The 20,533-nt window shown below is 41.8% G+C and overlaps 1 protein-coding gene across 2 annotated transcripts in view; it reads right to left on the reverse strand.

Annotated features, from left to right (window-relative positions):
- Window positions 1-3,908: 3,908 nt before the first annotated feature.
- LOC115093193 (5-hydroxytryptamine receptor 5A-like) overlaps window positions 3,909-20,533 on the reverse strand; it is a 55,920-nt gene continuing 39,295 nt past the window's right edge. The window contains exon 2 of one of the 2 annotated variants that reach the window (XM_029604893.1): window positions 3,909-4,950. In XM_029604893.1, coding sequence (XP_029460753.1) covers window positions 4,624-4,950 — 327 coding nt within the window. In that variant the 3' untranslated portion in view covers window positions 3,909-4,623. Of the gene's footprint in view, window positions 4,957-20,533 lie in introns of both variants that reach the window. The other variant, XM_029604892.1, reaches the window with a different exon arrangement.

Here is a 20,533-nt window from a genome sequence, read left to right on the forward strand (position 1 = left end):
TATCTGATGGTACCTATACCAAAGAAACCTAAGCGCCTTGCCCTGTGTGTGGTATGTCATAGTCTAGCATCTCAGACTGGCATTCCTTCTAACTTGTTTCAGCGTTGTTTGGAGACTCAAGGAGAATTACATCCCTCTGATTTTACTAAGCCCGGTTCTTCTCAGCCTGGTGCAAGAATGGAGAAAGAGCTGCCAGAAGGGTCGCCTGATCTTAGGGCTCCCTTAAATGGTTCATCAACAGGGGAAGGTACTTTAATAGGCTCAGGACACCTGCCCAAGGGCCCTGGCATAGATCCTTCGGCCTTTTCTTGGCTGGAATTTTTTCAAGGACAGTAATGTTTTCTTCAGGTGCAGTCCTCAGCCCTAGCCAACGTTAGTTAGTCACAGTCAATGAAGTCCTGCGTGCCTGGTGCTGCGGGTAAGCATCAGAGTACATCGGGATCCAGATGGCACTGATAAGGCCGATCCTTATTCCTTAGAGGATGGGGAGATTCTTATGGGACTGGAACCATACAGAACTATGTTGCAATTCTTTTATAGAGATGAGTTACCGGATCTCATTTTCCAAACATTGAAGATGCTGGGAGTACCTGGGGCTAAATCCATGTCCGAGCCAAAGAAAAATCCCATTCTGGTTTCATTGCATAAAGCCTCATGTTTCTTTCTTATTATGAAGGTGTGCCGACCCACCTCCGGAAACAGGAGATAGAAAGGAGAGAGATGACCTCCTATCAGAGATGGGTCAAGATCATTACAGACTAGTGAGTTCTGGAGGTGATACGAGATGGCTATGCACTGGATTTTCACAGTGCTCTTCGGGATGTGTTCATGGTGTCTCCCTGCAACTTTCCACAGAAGAGGCAGGTGGTGGAGTGTACATTGTCCAGACTCCTCAGCCTGCAGGCTGTGGTTCTAGTTCCCATGTCTCAAGAAAATACAGGCCGATATTCCATTTATTTCATTGTGCCCAAGAAGGAGGGCTCATTTCGTTCCATCCTGGATCTCAAAGGATTTAATCGTCATTTGTGGGTGACTCACTTTCGTATGGAAACCTTGCGCTCAGTGATAATGGCAGCACAGTCAGGGGAGTGCCTGATGTCTCTGGATTTGTCAGAGGCATACCTGCATATTCTCATCTGACTACAGCATCAATGATTTCTGTGTTTCGCAATTTTGGAGTGTCATCAGTTTTGAACACTTCCTTTTGGTTTGGTCATCGCACTCAGAACTTTTTCCAAGGACATGGTAGCGGCGGCAGCAGCAGCAGCGTTAAGAAATGATGGGATCCTGGTACATCCACATTTGGACAACTGGCTGATTAGGGCCAAGAGGCTGGAAAAGAGCCTCTAGGTCTCACGGAAGGTATTCTTGTTGCAGGAGTTATGTTGGGTTGTGAACCTGGCCAAGAGCAATCTCCGGCCGTATCGGTCACTAGAGTATCTCTGTGTTTGATTCAACGCAGCACAAAACAGGGTGTTCCTGCTGGAGAGCCATATTCAGAACCTGATTGCACAGGTGCATCTATTGACGAACACAATACGCCTGACATGTATGGTCCTGGACTGATGGCGGTGACCCTGGAGGTGGTGCCATGGGTGAGGGGGCATATGCGTTCTCTTCAGCGCACTCTGATATCTTGGAGCCCACAGTCTCAAGACTATTCGATTCAGCTCCACCTGCCAATGAAAATGTACATTCAACTGCAGTGGTTAAAAGTGGATCACTTAAGGAAGATGGTTTCCCTCAGTTCACCAGACTGACTAGTACTCACGACAGATGTGAGCCTCCAAGGCTAGGGAGCTCACTGTCAGGAGCTGATAGCACAGGGGCGTTGGAGTACAGAAGAGTCTTTCTGGAATATCAATTGGCTGGAAGCCCGGTTGGCATACTTGCAGTTCAGTGACAGGTTGCAGGGTCTAGTGGTCCGGATAATGTCGGACAATGCAATGACAGTAGCCTACATCAATCTAAAAGGAGGAACCAAGGGCCAGTAAGTATCGCATGAAATAGACCAACTTATGGAATGGGTGGAAGTGCATCTTCAGGAGATCTCAGCTTCGCACACTGCAGGAAGAGACAACATAAGAACAGACTTTCTCAGCAGGCAGAGTCTGGAGCCAGGAGATTGGGTATTGTCAGACGAGGCATTTCAGCTAATAGTGGATCGCTGGGGTCGGACATTTCTGGACTTGCTGATACTTTTAGTAATGCAAAGGTTTTGCAATTCTTCAGTCACAGGAAAGATCAAAAGTCTTTGGGCATTGATGCTCTTGTGCAGGAATGGCCGGAGGACAAACTGCTGTATGCCTTTCCCCCATGGCTCATGTTGGGCAAAATGCTTCAGAAGGTCGAGACTCACAGAGGGATGGTGCTTCTGGTGGCACCAGACTGGTCCAGGAGCCCCACAGTATGTGGATCTGTGAAGGCTCCTAGTAGACTCCCCCCCTCCGGTTTCCAGCGCACATGGATCTGTTGCGGCAGGGGCCTGTGCTTCACAAAGATTCAACTCAATTTTGTCTTACGGTATGGCGCTTGAGAGGGCTTGCTTGCTGAAGTGTGGATATTCTACCTTGGTGATTTCCACCTTGCTACGAGCCAGAAAGTTTTTCCACCTCTTTAGCCTATGTGCAGGTTTCGCGAGTGTTTGAGGGTTGGTGTGAAGATCGAGAGGTTCTTCCTTATTCGGGTTCAGATCCTGCTCATTTTGGAATTTTTACAGGATGGTTTGAATAAAGGATTAGCCCTTAATTCATTAAAGGTACAGGTAGCGGCCCATGCCTGTTTTAAGGGTCATGTGAATGGTGAACCCTTGTAGGTTTGTCCAGACGTGGCCCATTTCTTGAAAGGAGTGAAACATCTTCAGCCTCTCTTGCGGTTACCAGTGCCCTTATGGAGTCTCAATCTGGTTTTGGATTTTTTAGCAGGCCCTATGTTTCGACCGATGCATAATCTTCCTTTGTGGTTACTGACCTTGAAAACTGTGTTTCTTGTGCTGATTTGTTCTGCGCATAGAATATCCAAGCTACAGGTCTTGTCTTGCCAGAAGCCGTGTCTTCAAGTGACTCCAGGGGTGATACAGCTGCGTACTGATCCTTCCTTTTTTTCCAAAAGTGGTCTCGGATTTTCACTTGAATCAGTCCATTTCTCTGCGGTCCTCTGGATAGAGAGAGATGTGCGATCCTTGGATGTTAAGAGACATCATATGAGTATTTGGAGGTTTCTAAATCTCTCAGGCAGACGGATGCCTGTTTGTCCGCTATGGTGGAGGTAAACAGGGTGAGCTGGCTTCACAGGCTACAATAGCTCTTTGGATTAAGGAGGTAGTCATGGCCGCATATGTGTTTGCTGAGCAACCGTTACCTACTCAGGTTAGGGCTCATTCCGCTAGGGCTCAGGCAGTGTCATAGGTGAAGGTTAGATTGTTATCTCCCATTGACATTTGCAGAGCTGTGGCGTGGTCCTCCTTACCCACTTTTTCCAGGTATTATTGTTTGTATGTGCAACCTTTGCACGTGTGGTTTTGACTGGACCATGGGCAGCCTCCCGCCCTATTCGGGAGTATTTGGGTACATCCCACTGGTTCTGGATTTATCTGACTAGACGCTAAGAAATGAGAAGTTACTACTTACCTGATAATTTCCTTTTCTTAAGGATAGACAGACCAATCCAGCTTCCCACCCTTGGCTGCCGAATAATTGTGCTATGGTCCTCCTGCATGGCTACGTGGTTCAGGGGTTATTGGTAAGTGTTAAAGCTGAGATCAGACAAAGAATGTATTAACTGTTTACTGAGTACTGGAATGGTTATCTGGTGTTAATCAGAGAATACTGGTGGGCTGATGTCACTGCAGGGGTATATATATATATATATATATTGTGATGTCAGCTTTGCTCAGTCTCCGTCTGCTGGTAAAGGTGCATAACGTACTGGGTTCTGGATTCATCTGTCTTTCCTAAAGAAAAGGAAATTATCAGGTAAGTAGTAATTTCTCAATGCATTCCCTTTAGGAAGGAGAGAAAACCCTCTGAAAACAATTCTGATCTTAAATAATTAGTGCCTCAGTGGCTTAACATTACTGGATTACACAGTAATAGTGGTAGCTTGCTTTCCATGTTTCAGGTTAATTTAGAGAGAACAGATTTAATCAAGCATAAGATTCCAGATTGCACGCAAATTATTTTGATGCTAAAGGGAAGGATTATTTCATGCTATGGGTCATTGTGCGTCTCTTTCTCATGCTTTTTTCCACTGGAAAATCATTAACATACATACAAGTGAATTTTCAAAGGAGTTACACATGTAAATATAACAGACTATTGTAGCAATTTTCAAAAGCCATTTACCAAAGTGCACTTAACGCAGGACAATTCTATGGCATAGATTGTAGCAATTTTCAAAAGCCCACTTACACTGGTAAAGTGCATTTACATATGCAAAACCCAGTTTTAAGCCTGTAAAAGCTTTTGGAAATCGGGCCCAATGTTTTCAGGTTACTTTATAATAAGATGACTCTTTAGGTTTCAGTAAAATTATTCAAGCAAGTGTTTATCCTTTGCATACACACAGAAAACCTTCTCCAGGGTGATGCAGAGGAAGCTGCATTACAATGTAAACACAGTTTCCTTATCTCTGCCTTACAAAAAGGGTCTTGAAGGCATTGTTGTAGTTCTTGTTGAAGGCTGTGTAAATGAGAGGGTTGAAGAATGAATTGGAGTAGCCGAGCCAGAGGAAAATGCTTTTCCAGACCGGGGGGATGTCACAGGAGCAGAGGGGACTGATTAGTTCGGTGATGAAGAAAGGTATCCAGCAAAGCACAAAGACGCCAATTAAAATTCCGACCATCAGAGCAGCTTTTTTCTCTTTCTGCTCCCGCCATGTTTCGCCGTCTGTCTGGAAGGCGATCGTGGCGTGACGGGCTGTGAATACCATCTGTGGCTCACGGGAAGCTTCCTTTACCTCAAAAAAAAAAAATAAGAAAAGAAAAGAAGAGTTTTTATCAGAATAAAGTACACTCTCTTGTATGCTTTAAATCCCTATTATATATATATATATATCAAAGATTAGAATTAGTCATCCGTCACTTTAGCAGACGTGAAATAAATGGAATGCATGCTCGTGCTGGTACTGTATGGTGCACTGTATTCACTAACACTTACACAATGGAAAATGAATTACAGATCAGGAGAGGCAGAGCCCTAGAGATAAAAAGGAAACTTCTAGGTAGAAAGTCTAAATCATGTTACAGACAAGATCACTGGAGTTTCTGTTGCACGTGATAAAAAAAAAACCAAAACTCTCCAATGAAGATGTGAGCAAGTAAGTCGCTGGTGTGGGAGAAGGGGGCCCCTCACCCAGCCTGCATCCCCAAAGCCATAATGCACCAAACCTGATCAGCGTCTTCCTATTAAACTAAACTCTGACCTTTTAAGGGGCTAAAAGTTAAATACTGTAGCCTTTTGCACCAGAACCACTGTCCAAGCTCTTGAAGGTTTGGGGAAATGTTGACATTTTGCTAGACACAAAAAACCATTGTGACATTTTGTTGGCGAGTTTCTCAGCATATTATAAACCTCTTTTTGCCCCCAGAATGTACAGAGGGACCAAAATAAAAAGTGTTTAAATTGTGTCCTTGAAATAGGATTTCTGTAGGGGGGGGGAGGAAACAATACAGCAAATGAGGTTCATTATAAAGCACCAGCAGGGAGTTCAGCCAATCAGGACAGTCGGTTGGGTGCCGAGCTCCCTCCTGTGCCTTTGGTACCCCATATCATTACCTGAAGTGCAACAGCTGTTGGGGCTTTTCATTGAAGGGCTAGGGGTAACAGCTCCAATTGCCCTTTGGAACAGAACCCACTTTTTTTTTTTTTTTATAAATAAGGCTTCAGTTTTTAGGTATACTTAAATTGTAAATATAGGTATTTACCAGCTGCTTAGGAGTTGGAGTGTACAATAAAAAGTGGTATTTATCACTTTCTGCAGTGCTTCCTGTTGAAGCAAATTTGTAGGTCTGATATAAATGCTCTGCCGTCACAAAAGTCACATTCCACCCCTCCCCCAGAGTAAACAGCACCAGAGCATGCCCCACAGCTCCAGCCCCACCACTATCCCCCCCCCCTCCCCTTCATTCTGTCCTCAACTTTCTCCCCATCCTTGCTTGTTCTGTCCTCTTACCACCAGCTCAGATGCTCACCGTTGGGAACAGATGTGCCGTGGAGCCAGTGGGAGAAGAAGAATGAAGCCCATTAGCTACATACAAACTTGTGCAGCTCAGCAGCCATCAGCTCATCCCTCTCCTCGCCCAGGATGGGCGAGGAGAGGGATGAGAGACAAGGCAATAGCTAAAGCCAGAAAAATTCTGGGCTACATAGAGAGAGGAATAGCCAGTAAGAAAAGAGAGGTGATAATGCCCTTGTATAGACCCTTGGTGAGGCCTCACCTGGAGCACTGTGTTCAGTACTGGAGCTCATATCTGATAAAGGATAGAAACAGGACAGAGGGATCCCAGAGAAGGGCAACCAAAATGGTGTGGAGTCTGTACCGGAAGACTTATGAGAGACTGATGGATCTGAATATGTATACCCTGGACGAGAGGAGGTGCTGGGGAGATATGATGCATCATTAAAACCATTCAGGTATCTGAATGTCTGTATGTTTCTCAAATCTTTTCCGGAGGAAAGCAAATAGTAGAACTAGGGGGGGTCACGATATAAAACCTCAGGGGGAAGAACTTAAAACCAACATCAGGAAATATTCCTTCACGGAGAAGGTGGTGGATGCCTGGAATGCCCTTCTGGAAGAGGTGGAAGGAAGGACAAAAGCAGTAAATGAATTTTAAAAAGCATGGAATAAACACTGTGGATCCCTAAAGGCTAGACAGAGTTGGAAATTAAGAAAAGGGTACATGGGGAGTGACCAGCATGGAGCAGGAGCTGCTATCTCTAACAGAAGGCGAGGGGATTACTATCCTTAACCAATTAGCATACGTGATTTTGATGCAACTGCAATATCGCTTCAATCAAAAGGGGGGGGGGGGAGAGAAAGGGAAACTAGATTCAGACCACAACCAATGCTGGGCCCTGACTTTTACAGTCTAGGGTACTGATACACAGACATTAGGGCAAAAGTGCAGGACTGCTACAGCCAAGTCCAAAAGCTAAGTACATTCAGCAGCACTGGATGAATTAGCAGGAAGGCTGCCCTGTGAAAAGGTTGCTAGCAGTAATTTTGTTGTGGGTTTGACAGTTGCTTGGTTTTGATTTATATTACTACCCTTAACAGAAAGCTTGGGGGAAGCCTGCACAGAGCAGCAGTTACTACCTTAAGAAACTTGCTGGGCAGATTTGGTCTTTTTCTGCTGTCATAACTATGTTACCACGTAGTACTAGTGACACATTTTATATTTTTTTGCATTGAGGAATTTTATCAATTTATTGGTTAAAACCTAAAAACATAACCCCCTAATTATAAAGCATCTACAAATATACAATTCATAAATGCTTTTCGATCCATTTACGGGTGGGCTTCTCAGAATTGCTTGCCCAGCTCTGTGAATCTCACAGTCAAAACCTGCAGAGAGCAGCAGTCAAACAATAAAACAGCACCAGCACCTGTCAACCTTAACCACAGTCCCAGAGTTCAGAAATGGGCCGCACCAATCGTGCTGTAGGAAACCACACATGTAGAGTTTGTCTACACGAGAGATACTTTTGCATTCTGTGCCATTGACAAAACTTTCCCAAATCAGTCCTGACTTTAGACTCTAGTGCAAAAATTACTGACAAGATTATTTCATCAATGCATTCCCCAAGGAAATGTCTGGCGATGAGACATCTTTCGCCAGGCTGTCTAATGCTATTTTGTTAATTCAGCCATCGCTGTCTGTGATGCAAATCAGAATTTTGCATCTGCTCATCGGATCAGTCTTGTTCTGCATTGGAATATCATTTGCTTTAGTTGGTGCATTGAGAAACAAATAGAGAAGGTAAGAAACTAAAACTTTGATGTAAAATCAAATTTAAGTGAAAAAATCTCAAAGAGACAAGCAGTTGATGCCCTATAACGTGTTCCATTGACTAGAAATCTAGCCTTAGTAGGTTACTGAATACCTGTTACTCTATACTACAGTGTAGAAGTGATTGTAATATACATTTGAAGGGGTTTTTGTTGGATTTGATTCACTCTAGCCATCATCGGTTGCTATTCCTGTCAAAATATATCCATGCAATAATAAATGAAGGTTATTAAATGCTTGTAAAGAACAAAGGTAGATGTTATACACTATACAAAATATTTCTTCTTTTTAAGTGCCTTGTTGCTTTACCCAGAATACAGCACTCTGACACAAGCCATATTCCCAGAAACATTTCTCTTATCTCCCGGGGGCGGACAAGTTTTCCAACTAAAGTTAACCAGATAACTTGTCTCCTTATTCAGCGGGATAAGGTTTAGCCAACTCGATGTAGCCAGATAATTTAATTGGCTATGTTTGACTAAAGCTGGGAAGGTTGCTACAACCCCCCCACCCCCCCCCCCAAAACCCCCATGAAACAAAAGGTAATATGCTTTGTTTTCAGGGGGGGGGGGGAGCGCTGATCGCTCCTACCCGCTCCTTTCCAGTTTTAGCATGGATAAAAAAAAAATGCTTTCCTGCCTGCCGCTCCCTCCCCCCACAATCAAAATCCTATATAATCTCCCCCTCCCCCCAATGCTTCCAGCACTTGTTTTATCAGATTAGCGCCGGGAGCAGGTACGATGTTGCCTCCCTCCTGGCAGGGTTTCTGGGGGTGGGGGGAAATTTATGTGAAGATTGGGGCCACTGTGCTGGTTTTTGGGTTTTTTTTTTACAAATATTTCTCATGCCAGCTGAATATCTGTGCTGGGATTTCCCTGGCCTGGTCCCTAGTTGCTGATGCAACAAATAAAGCATGCGCCATGTTTCAAAGCAATTTAGAAACAAAACAGGACTCCATCTGCCAAAGGAAAGGCAGCCAGCCTGACTAGAGCTCGCAGCTCCAGTAAATCGCTTTGGGGCAGAGGCCATGGGAAGGCAAATACCGTAAGTGCTGCATACAAAAGTGGGCAGGAATGGTGGCAGAATATAAGGCGACTTTGCCATCTGCATGCTTTGAACATTTTTTTTTTTTTTACCCTTCTGAAGATTTTGTTTGTTTTTAAGAATTTGAAAACACATCAAATAATGGCCGAAGATTACCAAGACTAGATATTCTGGAAACCCAATAATCAGCTACTGTTCACCTAAAGGAGGCCTTTACTTATTTATTTATTTTATTTATTTAAAATATTTCTATACAGTCTAACAATATATATAATTTATCAAAACTGTTTACAATACAAATTAAGAGTAAGATAATGTCATATACTATAAAATAAAACTGTAGTAATCAATCATAAAATAAAATAGACCGGAAAACCAGAATATTTCTAGAAAAAATAAAATATAAATAAATAAAATAAAAGATAGAAAGTTGGGAGAAAAATACAATATCATGGTCAATCCTAGTGCATTTATAAACTAAACTCCCTAATAAAATAAAATTTTCACTTTAATAAGCAAGTAAAGTAAGAAAAATCAAAAAAGCCTGGCAAAAATGATACAACTCTCACTAGTTTGCCTGATTGTTATTGGTTTGAATCATGGCTGCAAAAGCTTCTTTAAAAAGGTGAGTTTTTAAAGTCTTTACTACTGGAGATTTGTCTCAAGTCATTTGGGAGAGAGTTCCACATTATGGGGCCTGCCCCTTTCTCTTGTGATGTTTAGTCTAGCCAACTGAACTGTAGGTGCCTCGAGCAAATTCTTATTTAAGGATCGTAAGTTTCTGGATGGTCTGTAAAGTCGTTAGGAGGTACACAGCCATATGGAGTCTTGAGTATTGATGAGGGTATGTAATAATGACAGTATTTTGTATTTGATTCTATATTTAAGTGGAAGCCAATGTAATTTATATAGAATAGGAGTAATATGACTTTTCATTGATGTACTGGTTAGTAATCAAGCTGCTGCATTTTGAACCATTTGTAATGGCTTGATTGCGGAATCAGGAAGACCTAAATATAAACCATTACAATAATCTAAACTGGAAAAAATTAAGGACTGAAGAACTGTTTGGAAAGCTGAACAGAACAGTAAGGGTTTTAAACGTTTCAAGATGTGCAATTTGTAGAATGAATTTTTAACAATATTGGAGATGTGTTTTGTTAAGGATACGTTTGTATCTAATTGGACTCCTAGATTACGAGCTACTTTAATTGGAATCCTATCGTTTCCTATTAAAATATGAGATGGTGGGCTATAATCTGGATTTTCCATGACACTTAAGAAAAGAATTTCGTTTTTTTCCGCATTTAATTTCAACCTACTATGATAAGCCATTGCTCAATGGTTTTAATATAAATTTGGATCAGAGAAAATGTATCTGTCCAAGATGTTTTATAAGGGACGAAGATCTGTATATCATCCGCATAGATGTACGTTTAAAGCTGATAAAATTTGGCAAAGTGGAATTAGATATATATTAAATAGAATAGGTGAAAGGGAGGACCCTTGTGGGACTCCTGAAGATTGTGTGTAACATTGAGAAGAACATGATCCAATGTTAATTTGACAACTACGGTCTGTGAGGTAACTGGTGAACCAATTCAAGACAGTGTTTTGCACCCCAATAGATTGAAATGTGGATATTAGAATCTTATGATCAAGCTGGGCCCGAGCAACTCTTTAGATGATGAGACAAGCAAGCTGCAAATTTAAATACATCAATAAACATAGCTGCCATTATTTACTATAGGACATGCAGCCTCTTACTACTAAACATTTCTATAGCACTGTACAAACATACATAAAGACAGTCCCTGCTCAATATTCAACAAGACTAAAAGCAGAGATTTAAAAGTGGTTTCACAAAGGTAGGTCCTTAGATGGGATTTAATCATGGCAAGAGAGAGGGCATAGCGCACCAGTTCAGGAAGACTATTCCAAGCACCCGCGGAGCCAAGCAAAAAGCACAGAGTCGGGAATTAGCAGTAGAGGAGAAGGGCACAGAAAGGAGTGACTTATCCAATGAGCGGAGTGCACAAGGAGGAGCGTAGATCGAGATAAGAGAGGATAGGTAGTGAGGCGTTGCACAGTGAAAGCATTTGTAGGTGAGAAAGAGCAGCTGGAGCTGTATGAGGGAGCAAATAGGGAGCCAATGCAGTAACTTCAGAAGAGGGGTTATGTGAGTATTATGACTTTGGTGAAAGATAAGTCTTGCAGCTGAATTTAGGGTAAACTGGAGTGAGAGAGATGGCTTGCTGGGAGACCTGTGAGAAGCAGATTGCAATAGTCTAAGCGGGAGGAGATGAGAGAGTAGATAAGGATTCTGGTAGTGTGTTCAGAAAAGAAAGGATGGATTTTGGCAATGTTATAAAGAAACACCACATTTTAGGGTTTTGGATATGCCTAGAGAAGGAGAGAGAGGAGTCAAACAGGATTCCAAGGATATGGGCTGATGGGACAGGGACAATGACCATGTTATCCACAAAAACAGAGAAAGGAGGAAGAGGGGGGGGGGGGGCTTGGGGGGAAAGGTAAGGAGCTCTATCTTGACCATCTTGAGTTTAAGGTGGTGGCAGGACATCCAGGCAGCAATATCAGACAGGCAGGCTGAGATCTGGGATCGGATTTCTGGTGTTCATAGGTAGATCTGGGAGTCGTCAGCATAAAAATGGTATTGAAAGCAATGAGAGGAAATCAGAGCAGGGAATTATTTATTTATTTATTTGCTTGCTTTTCTATACCGATATTCGCCAGAGGTATCACAACGGTTTACAGTGCAGCATGGATTTTCTGTTTTACATTTGACATTAGCATATAGTGAGAAGAGAAGAGGGCTCAGGACGTATCTTAAGCTCTCTATTCCTCCCCCCCCCCCCCCCATATGTAAAAATCACGGGGCCGTACCCTGCTTTGCCACACACTTTCCTTTAAATCTATCTGACTCCATTGGACTGGGATTACGAAAAAGGTCTGAAGAAAAGTGTGTAAAACGGTGCCATCGGGAGCCTTTTAAGAGACAATCCCGCAATGGCCACATCACGCTGCGGCACGGGTCTGTTCAGAAGCGGTATGACTGTCCCTACTTATTGATAACACCATCATCCACACGTCCCGCCCTGCCTCCCCCTCTCTCATAAATCGCTCACATTTGTGCACCGTCTGAAGATAATCTGGGAGATCAGCTGCAGGATTGCTGGTGGGTGGCAGCTGGGGGTCACAGGGGGAAGTGCAGGCCCCTAGCTGCCATCCTGTCAGTCAGGCAGTGAGCATGGGCAGCTGCTACGTCTGCTTGGGTGATATATTACCAGCCTTTAAAGGGCTCAGATCAACTCCTGCCATCTTAAGCACAGCTGACAGCCACCTTCTGCTCTTTGGTGATTAAAAAATAAAAGCCAGCAGGCTTTAGAGAAGGAGCAAGAAGGCTAGCAAGGGTTGCTCTTTAGTTTTCAGATGTGTCCCCTTGTTTGTACCTGGCATCTTTACCCCCATGAGTCCTCACATGCAGCCCCCTGTTGTACAATCTCCAATGGCTGTGTAATGGAAGTTTGCAGGATTTTATTTTTCATTTCCTTGCTGGGTGGAGGTGTCTTTTTTTGTTAAACAAAATTTCTTGGTCGTTTTTTCTTTCCTTTTTAGTGAGCACTGTTAGAATAATGTGCTCCAAAATATTTTAATGCTAAAATCAAAATAAAAAAACAGGCCCATCTTCTCCCCCATCCAGCCTTTTACTCCATCTGTGGGTGGAAAAGGAGGCAGAAGTGACCCCAGTCTGCCCGCTGGTGCTAGCCCTTCAAATGGCTCTGGCTGATATGAGTCTGACACCATCTGAAGAGCGCATCACCAGTGCAGCAGGAGTTAATGGGGGTTGCTCATACCTCATTTGGACCCACAGATAGGGTAACATGCAAAGAGGGTGGGGAGGATACAAGAGAACCCTACTAGGTGGCTTCTCCTACACTTTTTAATTACAGGGCAGGCAGCAACATTTTAATATGTAAAATAGCATGTACTAAAAGAAAAATTAAAATTAAATGCAAAACCCATCCAACAAAATAAAATACAAATGAAACAAGATAAAACATTCTTAGTTCTTTCTAAGGCACTGGCAGTTTGTTTTCCGATTGTAAAAAGTAATTTTTTCCATGTGAGAGTGCTGGGGGGGGGGGGGGGGGGGGGTTCTGTGGATTCCTAAGGAGCCAGGGTGAATAAGTGTTTCAGACAGTACGCAAATGAAGTAGTGTGGAGATTGAACAGTGGGCAGGTGTTTGGAGCTTTTTGCCCTTATGCTGCACCAACATCACTGGCCACGCATGCTCAGTGTGGTTCTCCTTTTTTTTCATAGGGGTCCAACACAACCCAAGCAACTTTAGATGATGGAAAAAGAATATTGAGGCTCATGTATGGGGAAGAGAGGCAGGCAGCTAAGATATTCCATAGCTCAGAATACAGCAGATTTCAAATGCCTCAAATTACCAGTTTCTCCTTATTTGGCATCCCATGCAGCCACTATTTCAGCTTTGAATACAAATAAGAACGTAAGGGTTCCATACTGGGTCAACACCAAGGGTCCATCAAGCCCAGTATCCTGTTTCCAACAGTGGCCAAGCCAGGTCACAAGTACCTGGCAGGATCCCAGGGGATAAATAGATTCCAAGCTGCTTTCCTAAGAATAAGCAGTGGCTTTCTGCAATTCTACCTTAATAATTGTTAATAGACTTTTCCTCCAGGAACTTGTCCAAACCTTTTTTAAACACAGCTATATTAATAGCTTTCACCACATCCTCTGGCAATGAATGCCAGAGCCTAATTATGCATTCAGTAAAAAATTATTTTATTAATTTTAAATGTATTGCCTAGTAATTTCATTGTGTGTCACCTGGTCTTTGTAATTTTCGAAAGCTTAAACAACCGATTAGCATTTACTCATTCCATTCTACTCATTTTATAGACCTCTATCATATCTCCCCTCAGCCGTCTCTTCTCAAGCTGAAGAGTCCTAACCTCTTTAGCCTTTCTTTATAGGGAAATTGTTCCATCCCCTTTATCATCTTGGTCACACTTCTCTGTACATTTTCTAATTCTGCTATATCTTTCTTGAGCTATGGTGACCAGAAGTGCACACAATACTCAAGATGAGATCGTACCATGAAGCGATACAGAGGCATTATGATATTCTCTGTTTTATTCTCCATTTCTTTCCTTATAATCCCTAGCATTCTATTTGCTTTCATGGCTGTTGCTGCACACTGAGCAGAAGATTTCAACGTATTTTCAATGATACCTAGAGTAGTGACTCCTAATGTGGAACCTTGCATTATGTAGCTATCATTTGGGTTATTCTTCCCTAGGTGCATCACTTTGCACTTGTCCACATTACATTTTTATTTGCCATTTGCATGTTCAGTCTCCCAGTTTTTCAATGTCCTCTTGAAATTTCTCATAGTCTTCTTGTGATTTAACAACTTTGAATAACTGTCATCTGCAAATTTGGTCACGTCACTTGTTGCTCCTATTTCAGGCCATTTATAAATATATTAAAAAGCAGTGGTCCCAGAACAGATCCCTGGGGTACTCCACTAATGGTAAATGGTACATTTTCCACTGGGAAAATTTACCATTTAGCCCTACTCTCCATTTTCTCTCTTTTTACCAGTTGGCAATCCACAATAGGATACTGCCCCCTATCCTATGACTTTTTAATTTCTTAAGAAGTCTTTCATGAGATACTTTGTCAAATGTTTTCTGGAAATCTAGATACTCTATATCAACTGGCTCACTTTATCCACATATTTGTTTATGTCCTCAAAAGAATGTAGCAAATTTGAGGCAAGACTTTTAAGCTAAATCCATGTTGGCTTTATCCCATTAAACTATGCTTATCTATATCTTCAGCAATTTTGTTCTTTATTATAGTTTCTACCATTTTCCTTGGCACAGACGTCAGACTCACTGGTCTGTAATTTCTTGGATCACACATTGATCCCTTTTTAAAAACTGGCATTATATTGGTAACACTCCAGTCTTCAGGTACCATAGATTATGTTATTGATATCTTACAAATTTCCAATAGCAGGCCCGTAATTTCATTTCTCAGTTCTTTCAGCACTTTGGGATGTATACCATCTGGACCAAGTGATTTGCTACTCTTTAGTTTGTCAATTTGCCCTTCCTAGTACATCTTCCAGGTTCACTGAGATTTGTTTCAATTCCTCTGAATCGTGACCTTTGAATATCATTTCTGTTATAGATATATTCTTACATCTTCCTCAGTGAATACTGAAGCAAAGAATTAATTTAGTCTCTCTGCTATGGCTTTGTCATCCCTAAGTGCTCCTTTTACCCCTTGATCATCTAATGGTCCAACTGACTCACTTGCAGGCTTTTTACCTTAAATGTATCTGAAAAAGTTTTTATTATGAGTTTTTGCTTCTACAGCAAGTTTCTTATCAAATTCTCTTTGCCTTCCTTATCAATGCTTTGATTCCGACTTGCCAGTGCTTATGCTGGGCCTTGTTTTTTTCATTCGGATCCCTTTTATATTTTTGAAAGATTTTTTTTTAGATATTATAGCTTCCCTCACCTCACCTTTCAATCATGCCAGTAGTCTTTTAACCTTTCCACCTTTTCTAATGTGTGGAATACATCTGTTCTGGGCTGCCAAGATGGTATTTTTAAGCAACGTCCGTGCCTGAGCTAAAAACTCTTTAACCTTTATAATTGCTCCTTTCAGTTTTTCCTAGCCATTTCCCTTATTTTATCAGTCACCTTTTTGAAAGTTAAATGTTGTCATAGTAGATTTCTTTTTTTTTTTTTTGTGCTCCCTCCAGTTATTAAGACAAATTTGATAATAATGTGATCAATATTGCCAAGTGGCTCCACCACTGTTACCTCTTGCACCAAATCCTGTTAGTGTTCCACTAAGGACTAGGTCGAAAATAGTTTTCTCTCTTATTGGTTCTTGTACCAGCTGCTTCATGAAACAGGCATTTATTTCATTTAGGAACTTTACTTCTCTAGAATGTCCTGTCACATTCACCCAGTCAGTACTGGGGTAATTGAAATCACCCATTATTACTGTGCTGCTGATTTTGTTACCTTCCCTAATTTGTTTTAGCATTGTCTGTTAGTTCATTCTGGTCAGGTGGACAGTAATACAGCCCCATTACTCTTGTATTCCCTTTTTCACTTGCAAAGTTCTATCCATAAAGATTCAACATTGCGTTTTGTTTCCTGTAGAACCTTTGTCCTGTAAGCTGAGGGTTGCCCTGAGCACCGCCAGCATCACCCAGCCCACAGTGACAAAGGAGATACCTGGTGGCAGGGCTGTGGTGGACCCCATCCCACTGTAGCTTGAAGAGAGGCCCAGTAGCGGCGGAACTGGATGGTATTCACCCCAGAGTTCTGAAGGAACTCAAAAATGAAATTGCAGACCTGTTTCTGGTGATCTGCAATTTATCATTTAAAAAAAACCACAGTACTGGAAGAGGGGAAGGTGACCAATGTGATGCCAGTTTATTAAAAAAAAAAAAGCCTCCAGGGGCGATCTGGGAAACTACAGACCAATGAGCCTGATGTCTATGCAAAGTGATGTTCATAAGGAAAAAAATAACACACACTGTTGTTAAAACTAGTCAAATAAAATTACTGACCATATAACTAGACATGTTTTAATAAGGGAGAGTCAACATTGTTTTTGCAAAGGGAAGTCTAGTCTTAATTTACCAGATTTTTTTGACAGTGCAAATAAACACATGGACAAAGATGAGCTGGTTGATATTGTGTATTTGGATTTTCAGAAGGCATCTGACAAAGTCCCTCATGAGAAACTCCTAAGGAAAGTGGGAGGTCATGGGATTGGAAGACATGCCCTATTGTGGATTGATAACTGGATAAAAGTCAAGAAACTGAGGGTAGGGATGGTCAGTTTTCCAAATGAAGAAAGATCATTAGTGGAGTGCCCCAGAGGTCTGTATTGGGACCTGTGCTATTTAGCATATTCATAAATGATCTGGTGAAAAGGAACAACGAGAGGTAACCAAATTTGCAGATGGCACAAAAATTGTTTTGAGTCATTAAAACAGCAGCAGATTGTGAAGAACTACAGGATTTTGTGAGACTAGAAGAGTGGGCTTCTAAATGGCAATTGCAGTTTAATGTGGACCAGTGCAAAGTAATGCACATAGGGAAAAATAATCCCAGCTCCAGGTACCCATTGCTGGTTTCCATATTAGGCGTCACCACCCAGAAAAAGGACCTCAAGAGTCCTTGTGGACAGTATATTGAAATCCTTGGCTCAGTGTGCGGCAGGAGTCAAAAAGGCAAATAGAATGTTTGGAAGTATCTGAAAAGGAATAGAGAACATAACTGAGATGATCATAATGCCCTTGCACAGATCTAATGTGCGACCACACTTTCAGTATTGTGTGCAGTTCTGGTTGCCTTATCTTAAAAAAAAAAAAAGACACAGCAGATAATGACAGAGAAAAAATACAGAGAAGGGTGACAAAAATGATAAAGGGGATGGAAAAGCTTCCTTATGGAGACAGGCTAATCAGACGAGGGAGGCATATGATTGAAATGTATAAAATCATGAGTGGGGTGGAACGGTAAATAGGGAACAGTTTTTCACCCTTTTCAACAAGACTAGGGCTAGGGGCCATTACATGAAACTAGCGACCAGCAGATTTAAAACATCATAGGAAGTGTTTTTTCACTCAGTACACAAATTATGGAATCTGTTGCCAGAGGACGTGGTCAGGGCAACAGTGGGGTTCAAAACAGGATTGAATAAGTTCCTGAAGGAAAAGTCCATAAACATGATAGCTCCTAATATAGAACCTACCACCCAGGAATGAGATCTAGGCAACATAGTGGATAATACATTGAAATCGTCGGCTCAGTGTGCAGCAGCAGTCAAAAAAGCAAACAGAATGTTAGGAATTATTAGGAAGGGAATGGTTAATAGAACGGAAAATGTCATAATGCCTCTATATCGCTCCATGGTGAGACCGCACCTTGAATACTGTGTACAATTCTGGTCGCCGCATCTCAAAAAAGATATAGTTGTGATGGAGAAGGTACAGAGAAGGGCAACCAAAATGATAAAGAGGATGGAACAGCTCCCCTATGAGGAGAGACTAAAGAGGTTAGGACGGTTCAGCTTGGAGAAGAGACGACTGAGGGGGGATATGCCAGAGGCCTATAAAAGCATGGAGATGTCTAAAATGGGTAAATGTGAATCGGTTATTTACTCTTTCAGATAATAGAAGATCATGGGGGCACTCCAGAAGTTAGCAAGTAGCACATTTAAAACTAATTGGAGAAAATTATTTCACTCAACACACAATTAGAACATAAGAAATTGCCATGCTGGGTCAGACCAAGAGATCATCAAGCCCAGCATCCTGTTTCCAACAGAGGCCAAACAATGCTACAAGAACCTGGCAAGTTACCCAAACACTAAGAAGTTCCCATGATACTGATGCCATTAATAGCAGAGGCCATTCCCCCTAAGTCAACTTGATTAATAGCCGTTAATGGACTTCTCCTCCAAGAACTTATCCAAACCTTTTTTGAACCCAGCTACAGTAACTACACTAACATCATCCTCTGGCAACAAATTCCAGAGCTTTATTGTGCGCCATATTTACTATTTTATTATTTTCAATCTGGTAAAATCAGCAAATAAATAGTAATATTACACTAAACATTGCAGAAATATATCATGTATAACTTTGTATCATGTAGAGATTGTCAGCTTCTGTTCAATTAGAGATTCACTGATCGAGATGCCAAAACATTTGCAAACAACCATAGCAACAGGAAGAGGACTGAACATTGTGGAACTCCTCATGTAAGAATGAAATCAGCCACTTCAATGTTGTCCCCTGAAATTTCACCCACCTTTTACAATTATTTCTCTAATAGCTTAGAATGAAGGTGTCACATGCCGCTGGTAGGTCATGGGATACAACGAGGGTGTCCATTCCCCATTAGCCTGCATTTGAATACCATCCGTCAGTGCCAACAATACTATTTCAACAAAACGTCCTTTCTGAAACTGACTGACAACTATACAGACCTCCCACTTTCCTTATAAAGTTCTGTACCTTTGGTAAAACCAGTCTCTCCAGAATCTTCCCTAGAAATGTCCAATGTGACTGATTGACAGTTCTGTACCAATAGAGGATCTATATTTGATTTATTTCTTTTTAAAGATGGCATCACTCCTTGTCTCAAGCTGTTGTTAATCAAGATGGCTATAAAGGGGGATACACCCAACTCCTAATTTTTCACCACAGATAAAGGTAAAGGATCAAGAAGAATACCACTTTCTCGACTTCATAAACCAAAATTAACCCAAACTCCTCAAACTTCATCTCAATCCCTACATCCTCATCAACCCACTTCGAAGAGTTACGCTGTTTCTTCAAAGGCAATGTTTACATTGTATGTTTGTATGTATCTGTGTTGTGTATGCCTGCTCAGTTCTAGTCCTCTCGCTTCCGCCTCCCTCCTTCAGAGTTCTTCCACCAAGCCTCAAACATCCCCCCCTCAGTGTCTTTCCCAGGACCCCCTCCTAGAGCTTCAATTTCCTTCCTCAGCCTTAAGTTTGTCCCCTAGTCTCAATCTGCCCCCATGCCTTGGAGTAGCTAGTTCCCATTGCTAAACAGAATGGGATAGCAACCCCCATCCCCAGCACAATTGCCTACCTCAGCCGGCACCTCCCTATGTATTTGGGTACATGTGGAGTTTATTTTGGCAGGAGAAGCTCTTTCAGTAACCCAAAGAGAAACAAAACTGGGGCTTTGGACTGCTGGTTGGCAATATGGTTGCCTAATTACTTGACAACCAATTCAAATGCCGACTGATTGACAGGAGACTTCATGATGTCAGACTCTTTTTATGGGAGAGTGGCAAAAAAAAAGCTGGGAATTGAGCTGTTCTAGTTACATCAACCATTTTTGGGGATGTACAGTATATCAACACTGCAGGGCAAATAGGCACAGGCATACAGTAGGTAACAATTTGTATGTATATGTGTGTCTAAGACTAGAGAAAAGATTAAATATCTCCAAAGCACATCTTAACTGAACAATGGTTTTGGATCTTAACATAAAGCCAGAAGAATTTTTGTAGTCACATCAATAATGAAACATTCTCTCTCTATGAGGTCCCATATTCAGAAGCATTTAGCTGGATAACTCAGACGTTATCCAGTTAAATGAATATCTGAACACTTATCCAGCTAAATTCTATCCGGATAATAAGTTATTTGCCTAGAATTTAGCCAGATAAATTGGGGGTGTAGCTGGGAGGAGTTGAGTTAGTTGGATAAGTTATCCAGCTGACTCCGATATTCAGAGATGTTTAGATAACTTACTCTGCTAACTCTGGTCAGCCTGTAAATCTATCTTAAAGTTAGCCGGATAAACCTATCCGACTAACTTTATGATAGCTGGATATGCTCAGTGGTGT

This window comes from Rhinatrema bivittatum, chromosome 6, assembly GCF_901001135.1.
Source record: "Rhinatrema bivittatum chromosome 6, aRhiBiv1.1, whole genome shotgun sequence".
Taxonomy (NCBI): Eukaryota; Metazoa; Chordata; class Amphibia; order Gymnophiona; family Rhinatrematidae; genus Rhinatrema; species Rhinatrema bivittatum.